Genomic DNA, 19,865 nt, shown 5'->3' on the forward strand with positions numbered 1-19,865 from the left:
AGTTCACCACTACGTTCACATCTAGATTATCGAGCAGACAAGCCTGTGATGAAGGGGCTCGCGAATAGGTGGTATAGGGGATAGCTAGTTAGATTAGGACCACCCAGCCGCAGTCTATTATTATCATTCTTCCATTCTAATGCGTAGCACTTCTGGTAATCTCGAACGTGCAAATCATAGCCAAGATCTAATGCGACCGAGCCTAAATTGTCGATTCTAGTGAACAGGTTATTCAAAGGTGGAAAATCGTCAGTCGTCACCACTTAAAAATCATCCCTCGCCTATTGCGGTAACCAGCAGTTATGGCCGTAAGTATTCAATAGGCAAACACAACGCCGTAGCAGTCGATCAGAGGGGTACCGCATACCGCTGTCCACCTTAAAAATTGCTATTTTTTACGTAACCACTTTATTGCAACAGTTAATACACAGTGCAATCGTTGGCCAATTTGGCAGAGAAAGCGACTTATAGAACTGTCGTTATATTTCGCGCTAAACGTTACCTGCCTCGATTAGCTATAGCAGGTCGATTACATCTGTCAGTCACTAGAGTATTAGAAACCATATATCCCCAAGAACAACGGAGATAGGCGATCAATGTGCGCTAAGCTGTACAAAGTACTGATTGGGGATTACAAATACCCGCGTCCGTCGGTAGCGAAACGATACAAAATACAATCCTATAAACAAAGTCAAATAGCTAACATTTACAATAGTATAGCTGCAAATCTAGCAGCTGAGGTAACTGGACGTCAGTTGACAAGCACGATTACGACGTTACAATCTACTGAGTGTCTATTGACCAGCTGATTGGATCGATGAGCAGCTTACCAGTGTCGAACGTCATTGCAGAATGAGAGCAGATTGCCGTCGGAGGTATATACGTTGATACGATGAACTACGTGTAGTCGGCCCTCAATGCCGACACAACAAAACATAAGAGGTGCGGAAACGGTCGGACCAAAAATGACGATGTTTTCACAGCGGTGACGCCGTTTGGCAACTGCCGTTTTGTTCTATATTGTGGTGCCGCGCGTGGCCGCTTATTGAACGGGCAGTGGCGACTACGACATTAACCAAACATGTTAAGTAGCTGCAGCAACGACGGGCGCTTAGCTGCCGACAGATGAGCGGCTGAAGTGCTACATAGAGGCATTATGAATATCAACACGATCGGTGAGAAGTTTGCCGGCAACAATATATTTAGTGTCATCGAGGTGGATGGATCTTGTCAATGTGACCTTCACATTGTCTATGAAGAGACATGAGATCTCTTGTGATTCGACTTACAACGGAATCCACCCGTCGGTCGATCGATCGATCGATCAAGGTCGGTCTATCTGTCTGTTGGCGGTGATGAATGATCCAGCGGCCGATTATTAGAATCGCTACTCGCTATATGAGAATTTATTGCTTTAAGCTTTTTTTACGCATCTCACTGCCAATGGAAACAGAGTATATATGGTCGGGAACATGGGTCTAACTTGCCTCAATTAATATTACTTGGTACCCAAGTAGTAAGGTGAAAATAGATTTGTTATAGGCCACCATCTCTGTTTCTATTTTGCCGATTTATTCAGAACAAAGGGCATATAATCTAAATATTTTTCGAAAGAATCTGCCTGATGTCTTTTATTGTTTGAGTCATTGACTGGCTGGTAGCAGGGGAGTTCCTCAAGGATTATCACGGGCTATCGCTGTTCAAATTCGAAGCATTCTTAGCCGAAAGCTGCTGGCTAAAGCTGAAACTTTATTTCTGGCTTCATGATATGAAATGGTCACTAAATAGTTGGTAAACGCACAATTCAATCCAATAAGAATGACCGAAAGTCGTATATCTAATTAGTAGTTGGAATAATTCCGAAACTTCAACAAAAAATAGCTTCCCTAACAGTGTTAAAGTTTAACCCTCCTTTGACCATTGTGTCATTGTCTGTCTGCTTATCTAGCCTTTTCTAGTTTCGTTTGAACCGAAAGGCCGCCACATATAGCCACAATGTATACGTCGTTTCCAGCTGCTAGCAGCGAATAAGCTGAAAAGTAACGTCCCTAGCTTTCGATGGATATCTAGAACGCGAAGGAACACGAACTACTGCCGTCGGCGACATAATAGTTTTATCAAAACGTGGTGTAGTCACGTATATAGTACACGTTAACAAACTTGTTGGTGCCTTCGCTATTGTTATCGATCGGATCTTCTATGGGTTCCTGTTATACGGCAAACGTGCCTCTTCATAAAATCCTGTTGACGCTTTTTCCCGAACGTTGACTAAATGTATTCTGTTAATGACAGTTACCGCGCGAACATAAACAGTCACAACAGCACGAACAAAAACAACACCGTCGCCAGCGGGCAAAAAATCTTTTGACCCACTCTCCTACTTTACCTAAATATGTGCATTATTCTGTTGGCCATAACAGGACACGCGTTTTAATGCCGCATGCCCTGACACATTGCTACAGCCAATCACCCCGTGAAAAATAGTTAGGATGAGTTGTTCGCTACATCATCATCGCCGTCATCATCGCCGTTGTCCTCGTCATCCGTACTGTTGTCAGAGTTATTATGGAACTCCGGCTTCGACTGGTGTTGCTGCTACCGCCGCTGCTGCCCTTGCCGGCATTGTGGACGACGACGCCCACAACGGCAATAGCGGCCGCCTCTGTCGACGTTAGGCCTAGCCGCAAACGCTACCGTCGTCAGTGAGATGAGGTATTGGAATGTTTATCGCTTGCGGTCCACATATATAGTGGGTCGCGGTACCGTCGACACCGCCAGCGGCGCAAGCTCCACCTGTTTACAAATCGTCTAAGATGGCTTTAGCTCGTCTGGTACTTTCGGAGCAGCTTAGCTCAGCACTACAAATTAAATAGTTCATAGAGCCGAACGACATCAAAAAGCTTTACTATTTCAGTCCGCGGCTGGTAGCTGGCCGGCTTCCTACTGCTATGAAGGAAACTATCGTGGGATGTGTGAATGACAAGACAAAACGCGAAAAGCCAATCGCAATAGAAACCGCGACAGTTGATAAATAGACACTCATTTATACATGCTATACATCGATATACACAGCCAACGAAACATGTATACGTGTAAACATAGCTCGTTTCTCATACTACAGTCGCAGTCTGAATGTCGACTTCCCGAAAAGTTGCCCCGGATGGCATGACATGTTGGAGCCCTTTCTCTGGGAAGGTATAATTGAAGGGACTGCTGGAAAAAACATCGACCGATAGTAATTCTTAGTTGTTATCAGCATCGTGGATTTTTTGGGAAAATAGATAGCGTTTAGTGCGACAAAAATATCATAGACACAGCACCACCGAACGGACTTGTACTTTAAGCGCTAAGTGAAACGCAGTACTCACTCTTCTTCAAAAGGTCTGTACCTAAGCAGGTAGCCCATTTCCCTTTGATCAAAGCTTACCGACATTTTTCAAAGGGAAATTCTTAAAGTAAATTCGTCCATATACCAATGTAGATAGCTACCTCTTTAGGTGCATCGAGCTCCCTCGCGCTAGGTGAATGTTATTTCAATTAAACTAGATAAACAATGAGAACGACATGCTTTTCATCTTGCTATTCTGAAACTATATAAGTACTGTTCATAATACTGCATGCTCACTGCACCACTTTTACTGTTTTATATGCTAAACACTTTAGGTTCAAAAACAAAAGGTCAATAACGTCCTGATTTGGATTCAGTCCCCCAACGTTAAAAGTACGCTGTCGTTCAAACAATAGTCATAATATTAGACATGGCGACCAAAGTCTATTTTGCATAGCACTTACGTGTAAAGTTATTATAATAAGATGTGCAATATTTGTCAGCAAGTTCCGACAAATCATCACCTTCAAGTGACACTTATCAACAATAATTGAATTATTACTGTAATTTAAATAATACGTTCACATTAGCACACGTTATAATTTCCTAGCCTGAACTGCAACCATCCGTCCATGGTGTCGGACAATAGGAAATATGGTCAAGGCTTAAATCAAACTATAATGGTACATACAAGCGCTACGAAGTAGACAACGATTCCTTCATTAAGTGCCCTCTTATCGAAGTGCGAAGGATATTTAACTTCAGTTCGCATGTATTTTTTTTGTCGAAAGTGGGTTGGAGCATATTTCAATTTCTAATATATGTCTTCATCGAACAACTCTGGCCTTCTTTTCAGTACAACACATATATACGTATGTATGTATGTATACTCGTCTGCTGCATAATTATTATGACAGCAGTCGTTCGTTATAATCGGCATCCACAGTTAGGTAATCGTTGCGACGTTTCTGTTTTCTCAACTCTATAGCTATTTCTGATGCAACTGATGACGACTCTGCCGACTTGCAATAATTAGGGTACATGGATATGCACCACCACTACCCTCATTTCGGAACGACTGTTTGGCGTTTCTTGAGTCTACGATGGATCATCCGCATCATAGAGTCATTTGCGGGCGTTCTGTTGTACGGTTTGAGCCAAGCTGTCCCTAAAGGTTGTTCGCCTCTAGTCTTTGCCCCGTCTGTTTATGGCCTTGGATTGCTGAATGGCCGAAACTTGCCCAACAATAATACTTTTTCCGTTCGAGCACGCGAATGAATGACGTCGCTCTCTATAAAGAGCTCTCTCGATACACACATGTCGATTAAAAAAAATCTTTTTCAAGCTACATCGGGTCTGATCTGTCGGTCGTAATCTCAATGTTCTGTTCCCTCAGACTTCCCTCAGCCGTGTGATTCAGATGTCAAACAGGAACAGCGTATTCAAGTATAGATCGAATCTGTTAAATTTCTGTCGGATTTCAGCAGTCTGGCTTGTTCTTGTGACCTCGAGTGGGCAGTACTGCATGTTGTTAGAGCTCAATAGTGGCAGCTCATTGAGCGTCAGGTTTGCCGCTATTTGCTTGAGCTTTTTTTCGCTGTTAGGCCCAGTCTTTTGAAAATTTTGCGTTCGATACGGACCCTCAGGTTGGGCCACGGCTGGCGTGACAATGACAACTGTGCCTGTCATTGTCAAAACAAGGGTGCTTATTTGCCATCCGATTATCACTTTGTTATCAGTAAGATATGATTGAGCGGGTCTTTCTTGTTTCGTACTGCAATCAACTGTACTGTATGGCTAATTTTCCTTTGTCTAATACCTCTTGTTTGATTACTAATTAACGCATTGATTTCTATGCATTTAAAGCATATTATTAGCTGTTTATATTTGCCGATAAGAGAGCGTATGACGAGTGGTTGTTTACGACTACCTTATTGGTCGAGTTACCGACGCTTAGCTTGATTAACGTGAACGTTGATTGTCTGCCAGAGATTCAATGGTACTAGTAGTATGAGCGCTACGGTTCCTCTGACTGATTGTAAAAGTACGTAATATTCTATAATAGAAGTACGTGCGTCTAAGTGCCAGACTTTATTACAATATTTCAGCTTGTGTAAGTTAAGGTCTTCCTTTTGTTAGTTCTCGCCGTTGATCTGTGATCGCGTTTCAGCAAACTGAGCTTAAGCGCAAGCAAGTAAATTATTAGTAGCAGTTATCTATTAGCACAATTACTATTATAAGTTTTGTTCAAAATTCCAATTGTTTTCCACGTGTCATAAAAGCTACGAAACCTCGATTCTCCTGAATTTCGTAAATTATTGTCACTTGTATATACACCCGTGTTCTTGTCAGTCTCCGCTGGGGCTGCTTATGTGAAGCATGTCATTCAGCAGCACTTTCTTTGTTTTATTTGTTGCCTTTCATTTTCGCTTGTTTCCTCCTTGTAGAATAGATTGGCTGTAACTACCGACAGGACGTAACAGTTCCGCTTGGGAATTTCACCGCCTGCGAGGAAAGGCCATCGTCTGGTGGCCGTTGGAGGCACCGCTAGCTTTCTCCTCTCGCTTCATTTTCCCTTTCCCATTTTCTCTTTCTCTAAGCGGTTTTAAGCCTCGAGTAATAAACAGTGCCCGATAACGACCGACAAATTAGACTGGTCGAGACGTATGCGATCTATCTACGACTGCGGCACAATGATTTGCCGACTATAGTGCCCGCTCTCGGGTGCGTTCCGCTGTGCTTCTATTAGGGGTCCTTCTGACAGGAAGGACTAATGTATCGGAGCCGCCGTAAAAGCAAGCAAACGTGCCCGACCCTCTTGGTCTTGGTGTTCTGTTCAATCGTGGGAGATATCTTGCGTGGTTGACTCAATAAGGGCACTAAGCTTACAGCGCTATGACAGGCATTGTGTCACGCCTTTTATATGATGTCTCAAGAATCAAAGTGTTTCTTGAGAAATGTAGTGATGTGTGGTCATAAACACTCATCGCGTTTAGCGGACATTAATGTCGAAAATCTGAACAAATCATTGTCGGAATCTTTACCCTAAGTAGAAGTTCGGTTAGCCGGCCGATCATATCGTTGGTCAACTGAAAGAAATAGCGTGAACTCTAAACATGAGCAATCGTCCGTCGTGTTAATAATCGCCTTGGGTTCTTGGAAAAGCAGCTCGATTAATGAAACTAAAATAACGTGCGACAAGGGCTATGGCGGTCTTTACTACCGAAGACTAATCACTTGCTCAACCCTGCTACGATAGAGGAGTACGTGGTTTACTAAACGCAGTATAGAAGTAAACCGCAGATCCATCAATGTACACAGATATAATGAAAAAAAACCCTTCATTGGCCAGATCTAATTTAAATCAAATCGATATGTAAAACGATTTAGGCCATTGTTAGTTGATAATTCTTGAATTTCTAAAACTATGGACGGCAACCTTAATGTCTGCAGTTACGCCACCGAAAGATACGTCCAAGATAAACAACAATTTGTCTTCTTCATCGATTTGCCATAGGGTTTGTCCCATGTAGATGAACGTGCAACTTTGAAGATTTCATATACGAACAACTTGTAAATAACTTACATGTGAAAAAATGTCTTCGTCGACGATAAAAGCAGAACCGTATCAATAAACTTGCAATCTCTGAGACAGTTCCAAGAGAATTTGCTATAGTAAATATCGAAATCAGAGGATTCTCCTCTTCCTACTCTCCACCGGCAGACAATAGGTTTGCTAAATCTAATCAGCCCAAATGAATGATTTGAGCCCGCATGGGTGTCACGGAAGTCGGCGTAATGTACATTAGAAATCGTTTTCCTGAATTTCCCCCGACTCAGCGAGTTGCGCACAGGCAGCTCCGCAATCTATGGCTGTTCTATGAAACGACAGTGCTGGTTCTCGTTACTAAGTTATGCTAGTAATTACACTTACGACGAAAGGGCCCAGTATCGTACGCTACGATATTTCCGCTGATTTTCGCTAAGTCGTTTCAGCTGCGTATGTCAAGAGTCCGATCACATTAGCCTTGTTAGTTACAAACACAACTTAAAGTTTGTGTCTGACAGATTAGCTAGACACACCGTTAGGAGTATTTCAGAACATAGCTGACATACTGAAACAGTTGCCAATATCGCGTCAGATTTTTACGCGTTGCGATATTAGAGCCTATATCTAATGGCTGAACAGGACACAGATACGCTACATCCTACATAAATCATGTACGAGTTTATCAATTGCCACGTCGTAGACAACAAACCGTGGTTATTTTCACAATTAGCTCGTCTCAGTTATTAAGTTAAGTTATTAAGAGTAACGGTTAGTCGTTGCCGAAAATCCGTTTTTCCACAATACGCAAATACGTTTTCCTCTACCGAATCTAGAATGCCCATCTTTTCTTTCAGTACAACTTTAGTCCATATTTCCGGGAGCAGTATCGTAATTGCAACTGACAGACGGGTTCGCTCGCTCACCAACGCGTCTAAATCATTGTACGAACCACTGTATTCATATAACGTATGGGATTTTCCGTGGGTGAAGGATCGGTTCAAAGTCTTACATGAAGTGGCACTTGTCACAATTGAGTGAGTGCGCGTTACGACTATCAGATTCAATTGTACAACAAAATAGCCCATACATCACAGATTGGTTTATAGCGAACACAGAAACTTCTATCCTTCGCCCAGTCATTTGATAATGTTTTGTTAGCACTTAAATAATAACTTGGATGACTCATAGCTGTTCAAGGCGTAACACATAATCAGGTCGTATACCTCAGATTCGTTTGATCTTTCCTTGATTGTACATTGCCGTTAGAGGAATCTCCGTTCACAGATAATTACAGTCTAAACAAGAGTGTAGATTAGAAGTCTACCTGCACAAATGGCTGGCCCATGTCAGATTTTAGCCTATAGTTGTGTACACGATTCACATCGCCACACACCTGCAGAGCTAGGCATTGGCGGCTTTCATAATTAGTGCTACAATATTTATATCAAGACCCCTAGGGCATACTTAAACAGAAACATTAGCGCCGGTTATAATATAATAACTATTATATACGATTACTCAGACTTCGCTTTTTTCAATCATCAGTGACGAGTCGTTCGAGCAGCCGAAGCAGGGTCTTGTCAGAAACTGCATTCGATCATTACCAAATCAATCAGTAACTAAACTACAGACAATAGTAACCACACACAAACGTCAAAGGCCTTACAGAAACGTTGTGCTGCTAGATCCGTTTAATGACCCTATTAAGTCTATTCTATATTTTGTTACTGGAGTAAGTTAACCGAATTTATCCCCACTCATTTATCTAACTTAATCTTTACAGTTCATATAAAGTTCACTTCAATATATAAGTGTAACCCTGCTATTTAACACGGTGTTGCATAGATTAAGCAACTGCTTTGACCTTTTGTTGTTGTTGTTCGTTGTGTCAGTCACGTGGTCGTTTTTCTGTCAGGCCTTACATGTAAGACTAACTTACCCTTGAGCGTTTTACGGTCGACTTTCTCGTCTTTTTTAGTCGGCGTTCGCAGATTGCCGATACAGCACTTTAAACGCATTCCTCGTACACAGTAACCTACGCAGGCGCCGACTAGCATATAACAGGTAGACCATAGAAATCCTAAAAGGCTGTCACGAAAGATTTTTACAGCATACGTGACGTAATGTTTCATGTATCTTCAGTCTCGTTTACGCACGTTTATTCAGCTTTTATCCACCAAAAGAACAGCACGAAATGCCATCATTTGCTTATATCCCGCAGTGATCGCTGGTGAACACTTGTGGCAAGCCCCTCAAGATGTAGAAATGCACAAAACACTGTATGTGCCTATTTTTAGGCAGGACTTCGAAAAATAGAAATGCTCCGTCGAAAAGCAATGCCAACCGCAAGTCACTAATCCACCTTTTAATAATGCACATGAGGACAAACACCTGAGGATTCGAGAGCAAGCAAATCATTGAGTTAGGCAAAAACAATTAGGACACAACCATAATCCTTCGTATCTACACTCAAACGCAAGTTCGGTACATGTTTTTATGAAAGGATCGGCAAAAATTGGGAGAACAACACAAATAAGGACAGGAAAGATAGGGTGAAATAATCTGGGCTCAACATCGATGACGAGGAACAAAGCAGCGGAGACAACAACAGCAACAAATCTTATAGATGTCACACACTGACAGGTTCTTATGATAGGAATCAAGCGCCATACCCTGGTATCTTTACGACTTACATCAGTCGGTTACGCACCACGCCACCGCGTTATCGGCTCACTTTGCGCGAAACTATTAACGCAGGTGTTAAGTGATTACGTTTTTTTCCACAGTGGAATTAATGTTAGAAGAGGGCGAACACTCACCGATAAACAAAAATCTAATTAGCGTGATTATCAGGAGCGCGAAAATCGTAGACGAACATTGGAGTAACAATGATGGTGATCTGCTGTAAGTGTGTGTTAGCTTTTCTCTCAATGGCCTCGTCGAGTGTTCGGGAATATGAGTGAAATACTGATCAAAACAGGCGCGAAGGAGCAACTTTTCTTGTCCTTAATGTTAATTTCGCCTTTGGATATTAGTAATAAGAGTACTAATCGTAATTATCACATGATTATCACGGGTAAGCTGGACAAAGAAAGTGCGGATTCTGCTTACGTGCCTTGCCGATGAATGTGGAGCGTGTGTGTGTAGATTTTATTAGGGTAACATAGGTAATTGTCAGCAAAGTCGACGCTCTTGTCGAGTGGCCGATCGAATCGTAACATGTCTGTGGGTGATTAATGTTCTAGAGGCAAAACAATTTCTATGCCTTACCTTCTACCTATCGACACCACAGAAAACGGAGCACCGAGAGAGCACGCCGAAGGGCTCGGCGGAAACGGGACAATCATAGAATTACTCGCTGGCAGCAACAGTTCGCTCGTGTCCTTCTATCTGCCTGAATACGAGTTTATGAGTGCGCGTGTGCACGCCCGTGTCAGGCTGACTGCCTGACCGTTCCTCGGGCTATATAAATATGCCTCGTGTGCGTTCATCTATGATAGAGTAGTTGCTGTCGTTGTGATGGGGGGCTGGCGGATAAGGCGACTAAAAAGAAAAGCTACTCTGGTGTCGATGCCACAGGAACACACACCGCAAAAGAGGAAATCTGCCACAAAGAAAGGAGCTTTTGTTTCTATCTAGTCAGGTACCTTTACATGTATTTGGCGAAGAAAAGCAGCCACCAGTGGCTAACGGATATTTAGGTGGCTACCTATTAAAACCAGACAAACGAATGACAACTGCCGTTGTCGATGTGAAGTCGGTGACAAGCTGCAGTAGTCTGGTGCCTGGCGCCGTTGTTGGCCCAAATGATAACTGCTGACGACACAGAAGTTCGCCGTCTGACCGCTAGAGGGCGTCGCTTGATGCAGTACAATGATTATGGTGGTAGTAGTGGTATTGTTAATGGTGCGGTCTCGCAATAGACCTAGGATAGCATAGAGCAAAGTTGAATCTGGTTGGTTGTCTTCCTTCAGGAGAAAGGGAAATAGAGGGCTATTTTGGTCACATGCGGAGTTCTCCAGGGAGGCAATGATTGACTCAGTATGCGCCAGAAGGTAAACTAACCCCGTAAGATCAAAATTTTGCACAAGTAAACGTAAGCAATATTATCTGAAAGAATAATATCCATCGCTAAAAAAATAGCGTATATCTTTCGAAACAAGGAATCATCAACACGGTGGTATAAATAATTTATATACACTGTTTCAAGCACCTTACCGACCAAAATTTCACCCTGGTTGGTAACATTACACCTACAAGTGGGCCAGACACCCTATTAGGAAGTCTTCATCGTGAAGATAAACGGCTTACGGCAAAATAGCATAGCTTCACATATGGCTTGGGTATTCATAGCACGTTTAATATTCGCTATCCCACCGGATACCGCCACCTAGCGACATTTTATTTTTTCTATCTATCTCTGTATGTAGTACTGAATATTTGTTCACTTTTGCTGAATCACACGATGCATTGGCGCTAAATTACATGAGAGATTACAGCCAAAATCGTTAGTATAGTTTGAACGGATAAGTACGGAACGGGTAAGTAAGCTATCGTCGACTCACATAGCCCGCAGAAAACAACAAATTCCCTGGGAATTTTATATATATATATATATATATATACACCGTACTAGCCGACCGCGCTTTTTGGTTGAGTGAGTCCGCGAAGGTATTTTTTGTAGTCGTTAGGTCGATCTTCCTCTTCTTCAGCTATGAGTCATGCATGCGGTTGAACGAGAATTCACTGTGTTAATGTTGACATGTACGCCCTACTGGTTTCAGAAGAAGTTTTCAAAAGCCAGTCTAGTTTCAAAAGATGACCGCACAGTATCTAAGGATTGTAATAATTTTATTACCGAATAATCTATCATTTATAGCTATGTAACATGGATGTTTAGTTGACTTGAGGATTAAAACTAGCTAAGTAGTAAGATATTCCTGTATTATACGCTTTTTTCTGTTTAGGAAAGATCGTTATACCTTTACCCTTAAAGACCTTCTTATATTTGAATGCTCACAAACAAAAAGGTAAGCGGCATGAGATGCATACATCTATGGTTTTGCTTCTGTCTGAAATGTTTATAAAGCTCGATGTATTTGTCACTGGATGTTAAGTTTGGCTTAAATCATTAGTTGATTCGGCAGTCAATATAAGCAAAGTAATAAAAACAACCTGTATAGAAAGCTTTTTGAGTCTTTATTTATAGTATGAGCTTCTAGCTATATTTTCTCTATCTGATGAGCGACTTTTCAATAATCAGCTATTAGACATTTCATGTATTTCTCGACCATCTGAGCGAAATAAGGTGTACTTCAAGGTTCAATGAAAACAAAGGCGTGGCAGTGTTTGCCTGAAACGAAAAGCTTCGTATCATCAGGACATGTTGGAATCTATTCTACGTTTATTGCCGTGCATAATATCCGCTACCTGGTGTCTTGTAGTAAGTATAGTTACTAATTTCATTACTGTAGTAGCGTATTCTGCGATTCATTCATTGATCGTGACGCATGCGTGACACATGCGTGACGAAATATTAGAAGTTATCAGTGTTTCAAAAAGGAATAGCTATACGCCTAATAGTGTCCTGGTGTTCACTATTTTTCGCAGGTTAGTATACAAAACGTGTCATGGAAAAATTACCGCTGACCAGATCTCGACCACTGTCTGACTCAAACGAGAATTCCCATAGCCAACACGAACGTTGGGCTTTATCGAAGTCACAATAACATAGTTAGTAAAATTCAGCCTTGTCGTATATTGAAAGCACAATCAGTAAAAGAACAAATAGAAAGGTGGCATAGCAGCTAATATTAAGAAATGCGGCCTGCGCGCGGTAACATCACTTTTCCTCGGTATTGGGATACTACATTGATTGAAAAAAGTTTCTTATGTTTTTTAATTGAATGCCAATTATCTCTACTTACTGCTGGACATAGCGCAGTTCCAGGATGATCGGTAATGATTACCTGAAAAGCGCAGTAAGTCAGGTAAAAATATTAGTAGAAATATTAGATTTTGTACCTATTATATGCACTTTTGATCGGCGTGCTATATTTTCAACGGTTCTTTGAGCAGTTTTATAATTTCGCATAATGTCTTACAATGGGATTGAACCAGCGAACCCTGGTCTTTCTACCCACCGACCTCGCTGTCCAAATTAACTGTCTAGTTAGCTGAACAAGTTACGCCCCTCTAGCAAGTACTTTTTCTAATACGATCAGCGATGCGAGTGTCATTTCCTACTGAAACCCAAATATCCGATTTGGAGGTATCGTATTTAGTAACAAAATAAGCTTTGCTTCTTAATTATTAAAGATTGTTAGAATGTTATAATAAGGCAGTAGTTGCTATAATAACCCAGAAATATGGCCTGAATCCACTTTCCACTTATGGGGATCGTTTAACTGAAGTCCAGGATAGGCTAAAATAGTAGGTCTCTACGACGTGTTAAAAAAGAAGGTCCCTAATCGCTCATGCATTCTGAGCGTATAATGACACATAATGGGATCGGCCTAACTATTCAAGTTAAGCCCCAGCGAAGTTAAGTTTTGGTGCAATCCTAACAAGTTACGACTCCAGTAACTTTCGAAAATTAAAATAATTTCCTATTTCTCTTGAATAAATTGTTCTGACGTTCTAATTCGCCTAAGCGATTAGAAAGCCGTTATTAATTCGATTGGCTAAGGGTGTTAACCGTATTGACATGTGTGCCCAGAGAGATTCTATTGGTAAGGCTATCCAGATATTAAAACATTTCAAAAGATCAGTGTTTCAAGCTCTGTATTCGTTGAACGTGTGTGGCCTCCAGTGACCCAACAACAGTTATTTGTGCTTTTCATGATGTGTACGCTAACGTCCTTGCATCTTCTTTCAAAAGTACTGGTCAGTAAAATAGAGGGAATAAAGAGACATGTACATTTTACTTAGAAAATGCTTATGTCTTCCGCGGTAATTGTAGCCACTGATGTAAAATATCAGACTGATGCTTGACCTCACGGTGGGGTGGATTCTATAAGATGACCTTTAAATATCTTAGGATTATTTTCACCCTTACAATATCACGTATAGCTGTTAATGAATAGGCCAACCACTAACGGTCACTCGTCTTTACCCATGTTTTTTTTTTTTTATAATTCGAACAGCATGTTTCTTGTTTTATGTTGTTTGCGAAGGTAATCAATTTTCTGCGTTGTTTCTTTTACTGATTTTAAAGACACCCCTTTTTATGTGCAGTGCTTATGATGATGTTCCGGTTTTTACGTCTGTTTGTTTATATATCTACAAATCGTTTTAGTGCAGACGATATATCGGCTGCGAAGTAACTCAGACATCGCTATCAACTGATATTATTATCTCTGCTGCTATTACTAGTTCTGATAGAAGCTGTCTAGCAGCGTAAATCACGTTCCTGTCACAGAGTTCTCACCTTTATAGACAATTGAAACGGAAAGCAATTATAGGAGGCAGTCGGTTCGTCTTCCTTTTCTTCTACCATCCGTTTCAATTTTTGCCACTAACGTTTGAAAAGGAAATTTCAATTATCAGCTCACAGACGAGGCTTTTGACAAGCAGACTCTACTCGTAGTAAGTCGACTTCATGCTTACAAGTACCTATACTTCATAAAAGACGTCAGTCAGCACGTCGTTGATGCTGTTTGCGGCTACCAGGAGCCCTACAAGGTTCACGTCGGCCGTAACGCAAGTCAGCGAAAAGCGCCAAATTCCGTCGAAGAGAAGTGATCGTTTGTGATAACGTTTGGTGCCGGTGACGATATTTGTCTGTCATGATTTCTCCCAGACATAACAGACACCATTGTCACGATTACTATTATCGCTCGCGGATTGTATCTCTTGCGCCTAACTGTAAAATCTGTTTAATGGACAGTTTTCATACGTCATTTGCGTCTGTGTCATATAATGAGCTACATTTCTGATCGCAAGAAATGGACAAAAAAGGTATGCTCGTCCTACTGATAGGTTTACTCGAGCCAGGTGGATCGATATTCAAGGAAACGACTATTGGTCCTTAAGCAAACTGGTAAAAACATGGACAAGCTCTATGCCTACATAGTAGGAAAGATAAGGTAGTATTAATTCAATACTGTTTCGGTAATACCTAACATGTACATAGCTAATACCATACGATCTCAAACAGATATTTCTAAGATGGCTCCTATTTATCCTATCACTCGATCCCAAACATGATTTCAACAGAGCCTCTGCCACTCAAGATAAGGTTTGTCTTAACCATTTAATATAGTTACGAGGAACGTTATAAAATTAACATTTACGAATGTAGTAATAAACGTCTAAAATGCACTATGGTAGAATTTGGCAACGCTTACCAACATATAAAAAGTTTTCATCCCGAAAAGAATTTCCATATGTTGACAAAAATAAAGAATGACTATTTCATACGAACAATACATAATAGATGTAATTATGTAGCCCCCTGTGTGCTAGGACCAAGCGTGGATTTGAGCTGCATTTTCAAACCGCGTTAGGTACATGTTTCGCTTCGTAGTTTCTATGTGGACAGTAAATATTGAATAGGACTTTGCGCCTATTGCAAAAAAGGCATTTGCCTTCTTTTTCGAGGTCTGATGCTGCGAATTCTCTGAGATATGCTGTCGAATTTTAGAGCACATAAAGAATATTTAGAATAGATAATTAAGCTGTGTTTAAAAGAAAATAGCTTGGACCTCCCTGTGCGTAAAAATATATAAGACAGAATATACAATGAATAATCATTTGCGCGGAACAGACTTTATATCTAGACTTATCATCTATACTAAATAACATAATGCCATAGTAGATAAACTGATGTCGTCTCTGACAGCAATGTCTATGGGCACCAGGCACCAGGGGTATAGACGTATCATTGTGGGTCTGCAACGATACAGTTCAATCGTACCAACAATTGCAGATGACCTGTGTATACCGTCCAGTAATGATAAGAATGGTCATTTTATTTCAGCTATATATGTATATTCGATTTATAGTAAAGCTGCGCCCCTTGGGTTCTGGGGTAGTTAATCGTTACAGTGGGCAGTGGATTAAGAGGCACACAGTTCCGTGCCCTTAGCCCTGGTGTAGCTGCACGTTCGCAGTTTGTTTGAAAACTATATCCCATCAGTCGAATTATCCAAGACGCGAAGCAAGCGTGACAGCCGAACGTGGTTCACATTAAAGAGTGCTATTAAGAAGAACTTTCGAGCGTTTCTGTAATAGCAAATTTTAAAAGGAAAAAAAAACTATACAGAACCCTTTTCATTGCATGAACGCACGGTACGATAATGTGATAATGTTACTCGGAAAGTTTCAGCAGCGTCGAAGTATGCTAACATCATGTCGCATTATAGTACGTCGAGGAATCGTCAGTACGTATGGGCACATTTGGATTTGGGTCGAAAAAAAGAAGCCACTTTATATCTGAAGTCGATTTGTACCGAACCTACTTTTCGTTAAAGGTACCTTTAAGACGCAGACGCCAATGATTCGCCTCAATAGCAAAGGATTTGGATCGCTGAAGGTCATTCTTCAGTAGTTCTCAAGAAGCTGAGTTCGATTGTTGCCTTCGCATAATATCTGATTGAATCCTATATTCGATTGGAATTGTTCACTCTTCGAACCATTTTCCTAAATGAATGCACGACTTCTTGAAGTCGTTATTTAGTTTGAGTAAGAGTTGTTGTCTACGAAGTTGAATAAAAGTTGATTGCGTTGTCTTCTGAACTTCTGGCAATAGAACTCAATGCGTAACAGGACAATTCTGCGAAGATAAACAGTTTCAAGCCTGTCAGTGGCGATGCATCACAAACGCTCCGCGGAATATGCAAAGATAAACCTTATACTACTACTATTATCCCAAGTTATAAATTGATTAGCGCAATACAGCTTCTACCGAACGAAGTGGGCCTCACTTGCAGTCCAGTTCCACGGAAAGGTGAGCGTTATAACGATTAGTTTGACCCGCTGATTGTAAGTGTTAATGTTAGTTGTACACCAGCCCATCTGCTGTGATTGCATTGCCAGTATTTGGGTGGGTATTCGGTGCTCACGCGCGAGTCTTCTCTACTTGAAATGAACGACTGAACCCCAGTTCAGTTTCATAGTGAAGATGCCGTTGCGTTACACTTAAGTATACGGCTGCATCGTCTACGTTCAGTGAAATACATTGCTCCGTATCAGTCCGAATAAAATTAGACGCATATAGCATTCTGCCCACATATACGTGCCACTGGTAGCGCGCGAAGCGTGCTAAAATACAATTCGGATCAGACTCACTTTGCCAGAAAATCGTACGCGTCTATTGATTTACATATCTGACGTATTGAAGCAGCGCATAAATGCTTTTCAACGACATTCGGAAGTCTTGTTGCAATGGCATTGTTTCTAACAAGCGGAGGCTTTGATTGCTTTGGAGTAATGGTCGCGATAAGAGATATTGGCGCGTGCCTTTCGCATCAGCCCTCGTTAGACTTTAATGGATAACGCAGACTTCAATGGTGGAATGGCCGTTCAGCGCAGACAAAACATTGGGTCGTCTTACGCCAGATCTATTTGCAGTCTATAGTGAGTTCCTGGTAAAGTTCTGACACGGATCTCTGATCCGGTCATCCGCGGTATACCCGCCACCTAAATAAATGACGATTCGTTCGTCTTCAGCGAAAACGGAACTCCAGTCAAAGACCCGTTACTTCTTTCGTGTTTGCGACATATCACAAACATTGAGGGAGAAAGCGAACAAATTAATCCACGAGTTTTCCAAATGGGTTCATCGACTGATAAATGTTCTTAACAAAAGCCTGAATAGCATACATGAATGAATACTTAATCGAATAGTTGAATACATTAGCCGTAATAGGATTATAAGGATTCTTTGTGCCGTAACGGACTCCTGCGTGCCATGTCGCACATTGTAATTTCGATATGTTTGGTAAGCCACTAGGCACTTTTCAACTGTAAATACTTCTTTAAGCGATTTCTCGGCATCCGACGCTGGAAAACGATGAGTATTTTCGGTGAAACTTTTCGGCGCAAGATGAAGGCACAAAAATTATCTGTGAATAGTCGTGGACACGACGACAGCCAGGATACCTTACCGGTCGGGCGCTAAATCGATCATGAACTCAGGCAATCGTTCGTCGTCGCAAATTCCGAAAACGATGTATCGTAGCAACTCCTGCGAGCGAGCGAGCGAGTGAGTGAGTGAGTGAAAAGCAATCAATTTCAAGAAACTGAACGCGACAAGACAGCTTTTGTATCGGTGGCCGACGATACGTTTCAGGAGTTGCTGAGAAATAATCGCGACGTTGCCGTGGTGATGATTTCTCTTTCTCCCTCTTCAGTTGGATTCTTCTTTGAAGCTCTTCCTGTGCAGAAGACGTCGCACCTAGCGGGTTTACATTCATTCATATAGGGACGCGTGCGAGTTTGAGAGCAAACGCCTTGAAAATCAATCACACAATGGCCAAATGATACCGGGAAGAGTCCGTCACAATAATTTGCTGATAGCTTAGACTTTTCCATGACTGTCCTGGCTTCTTTTCTACCTATTACCACGACTATAACAGCAACTCTGTTACAGCATCACGAATATGTGCCATCGTGTGTCTTGCCATATATCAACGAGGCAGAAAGGATGCATAGCTAGTAACGCTATTGCTGCATAGACTGATTGCCCTATGTTGGGCACGCAATAGCGGCTCGTAACGTAATGCTAGGTAATGGAATCGCGTTCGTTGTCGTGAAAACAGCATTAGATGAATCAATACATTTAACCGTCTAGAGTAAAATCAGCCTCAAAATACGAGAGGATCAGCTACGGAAGCGAACTTCTCCCCTTCGGTGACAGGTGTCCCGTAGAGTTCGATCGTCCTCGACATATATATTGCTAAGTTATGTTGTACTATAGTGTCTCACTCGGTAGCACGGCGATATCAATACCGAGAGTGTATCTCTGGTTTTACGAAATGCTATAATAGTTAGTAGTCATTGTTAGCAAGTGAATGAGATGCAACGACGTTTATACAGTCCGTCGAGCACCGGAAAGCGGAAAACCAAGCGGTACACAGACGCCGTCTTTTCTTGGTTCTAGTGAAATCAACTTCAGAACGCACAGTTCGAACTGAGTAAAGATTGATACATTGAACCCCTTTGTTCTTTATCGCCGATGTGATTGATCCATCACAGCCCATATCCGCTGATACTCTTAGCCTCAGACAGCTTTTGCTGTGCTATATTGTTACCACTGGCGGATTAACGGCGTCTGCTCAATGCTTTGTTTATCTAGCCAATGTCCAACGAACAAATATAGCAGTTAAATCAGGTGCGATTCGTATGTTTGTGAGTAACGTACAGATGTCTGCAACAGTCATTTTCGGACTAAAAATCGGTTCACTCCCTTTTGTCAATACGATGACCTCTTAAAACGCTACTTTTACTGCGTTCATTTTGTGCCCTATTGCAGTGCTCGCTCCAATTATCCCTTTAGAAAACCAACTACTTGCTGTTTGCAAGTGTATAATGAGCGTGCAAATCTACCTTACTCGTTCTAAGTTGTTTATTTTAATTCTAATTGTTTAGGTACGTAATATTCTGAAGGTAACGCCAGACGGCGAGTTTCAAATCGCTAATCATTTTAGGTTGTCACAGGCTAGAGCTCAACACTAAATCCAGTTTGCTACTCTATGATAGATCATGTATTGAAGCTGGACTCTGCGAGCGTTCAAAGGGACATCGTTTAGGAAAATTTGATACTAACACCTACGAGACGCTATCGGTACTGGCGATGAGCCAGTTATGATTTGTAGAAGGGCTTCAGCAATGAATGCGCCGGAAAGCCCAGTTTTTTCTTGATCAGTTTTACATGCTTCAGCATAACTCAAAAAATGAATTTGTGGGCGGTTCACTTTATCCCTTCCACCATTTCTATCAGATACTATCCGTCCTTAACGATTCATTCAAAGATAAAATAGTGAA

General features: G+C 41.5%; 1 protein-coding gene across 16 annotated transcripts in view; it reads right to left on the reverse strand.

The window, feature by feature from the left end:
• The window catches only part of LOC111248473 (uncharacterized), a 47,203-nt gene that overhangs the window by 15,010 nt on the left and 12,328 nt on the right, over positions 1-19,865 (reverse strand). For 8 of the 16 annotated variants that reach the window (XM_086982434.1, XM_086982435.1, XM_086982433.1 and 5 more), the window contains 2 exons: positions 12,806-12,847; positions 8,818-9,269 (listed from right to left, as the gene is read on the reverse strand). In XM_086982434.1, the coding sequence (XP_086838560.1) occupies positions 8,818-9,010 (193 nt within the window). In that variant the 5' untranslated portion in view covers positions 9,011-9,269; positions 12,806-12,847. Of the gene's footprint in view, positions 1-830; positions 7,606-8,817; positions 9,270-10,525; positions 10,649-12,805; positions 12,848-19,865 lie in introns of those variants that run through there. The other 8 variants (XM_086982437.1, XM_086982440.1, XM_086982439.1 and 5 more) reach the window with 4 other exon arrangements.

Source organism: Varroa destructor, unplaced genomic scaffold (assembly GCF_002443255.2).
Source record: "Varroa destructor unplaced genomic scaffold, Vdes_3.0 BEIS01000003.1, whole genome shotgun sequence".
NCBI lineage: Eukaryota > Metazoa > Arthropoda > Arachnida > Mesostigmata > Varroidae > Varroa > Varroa destructor.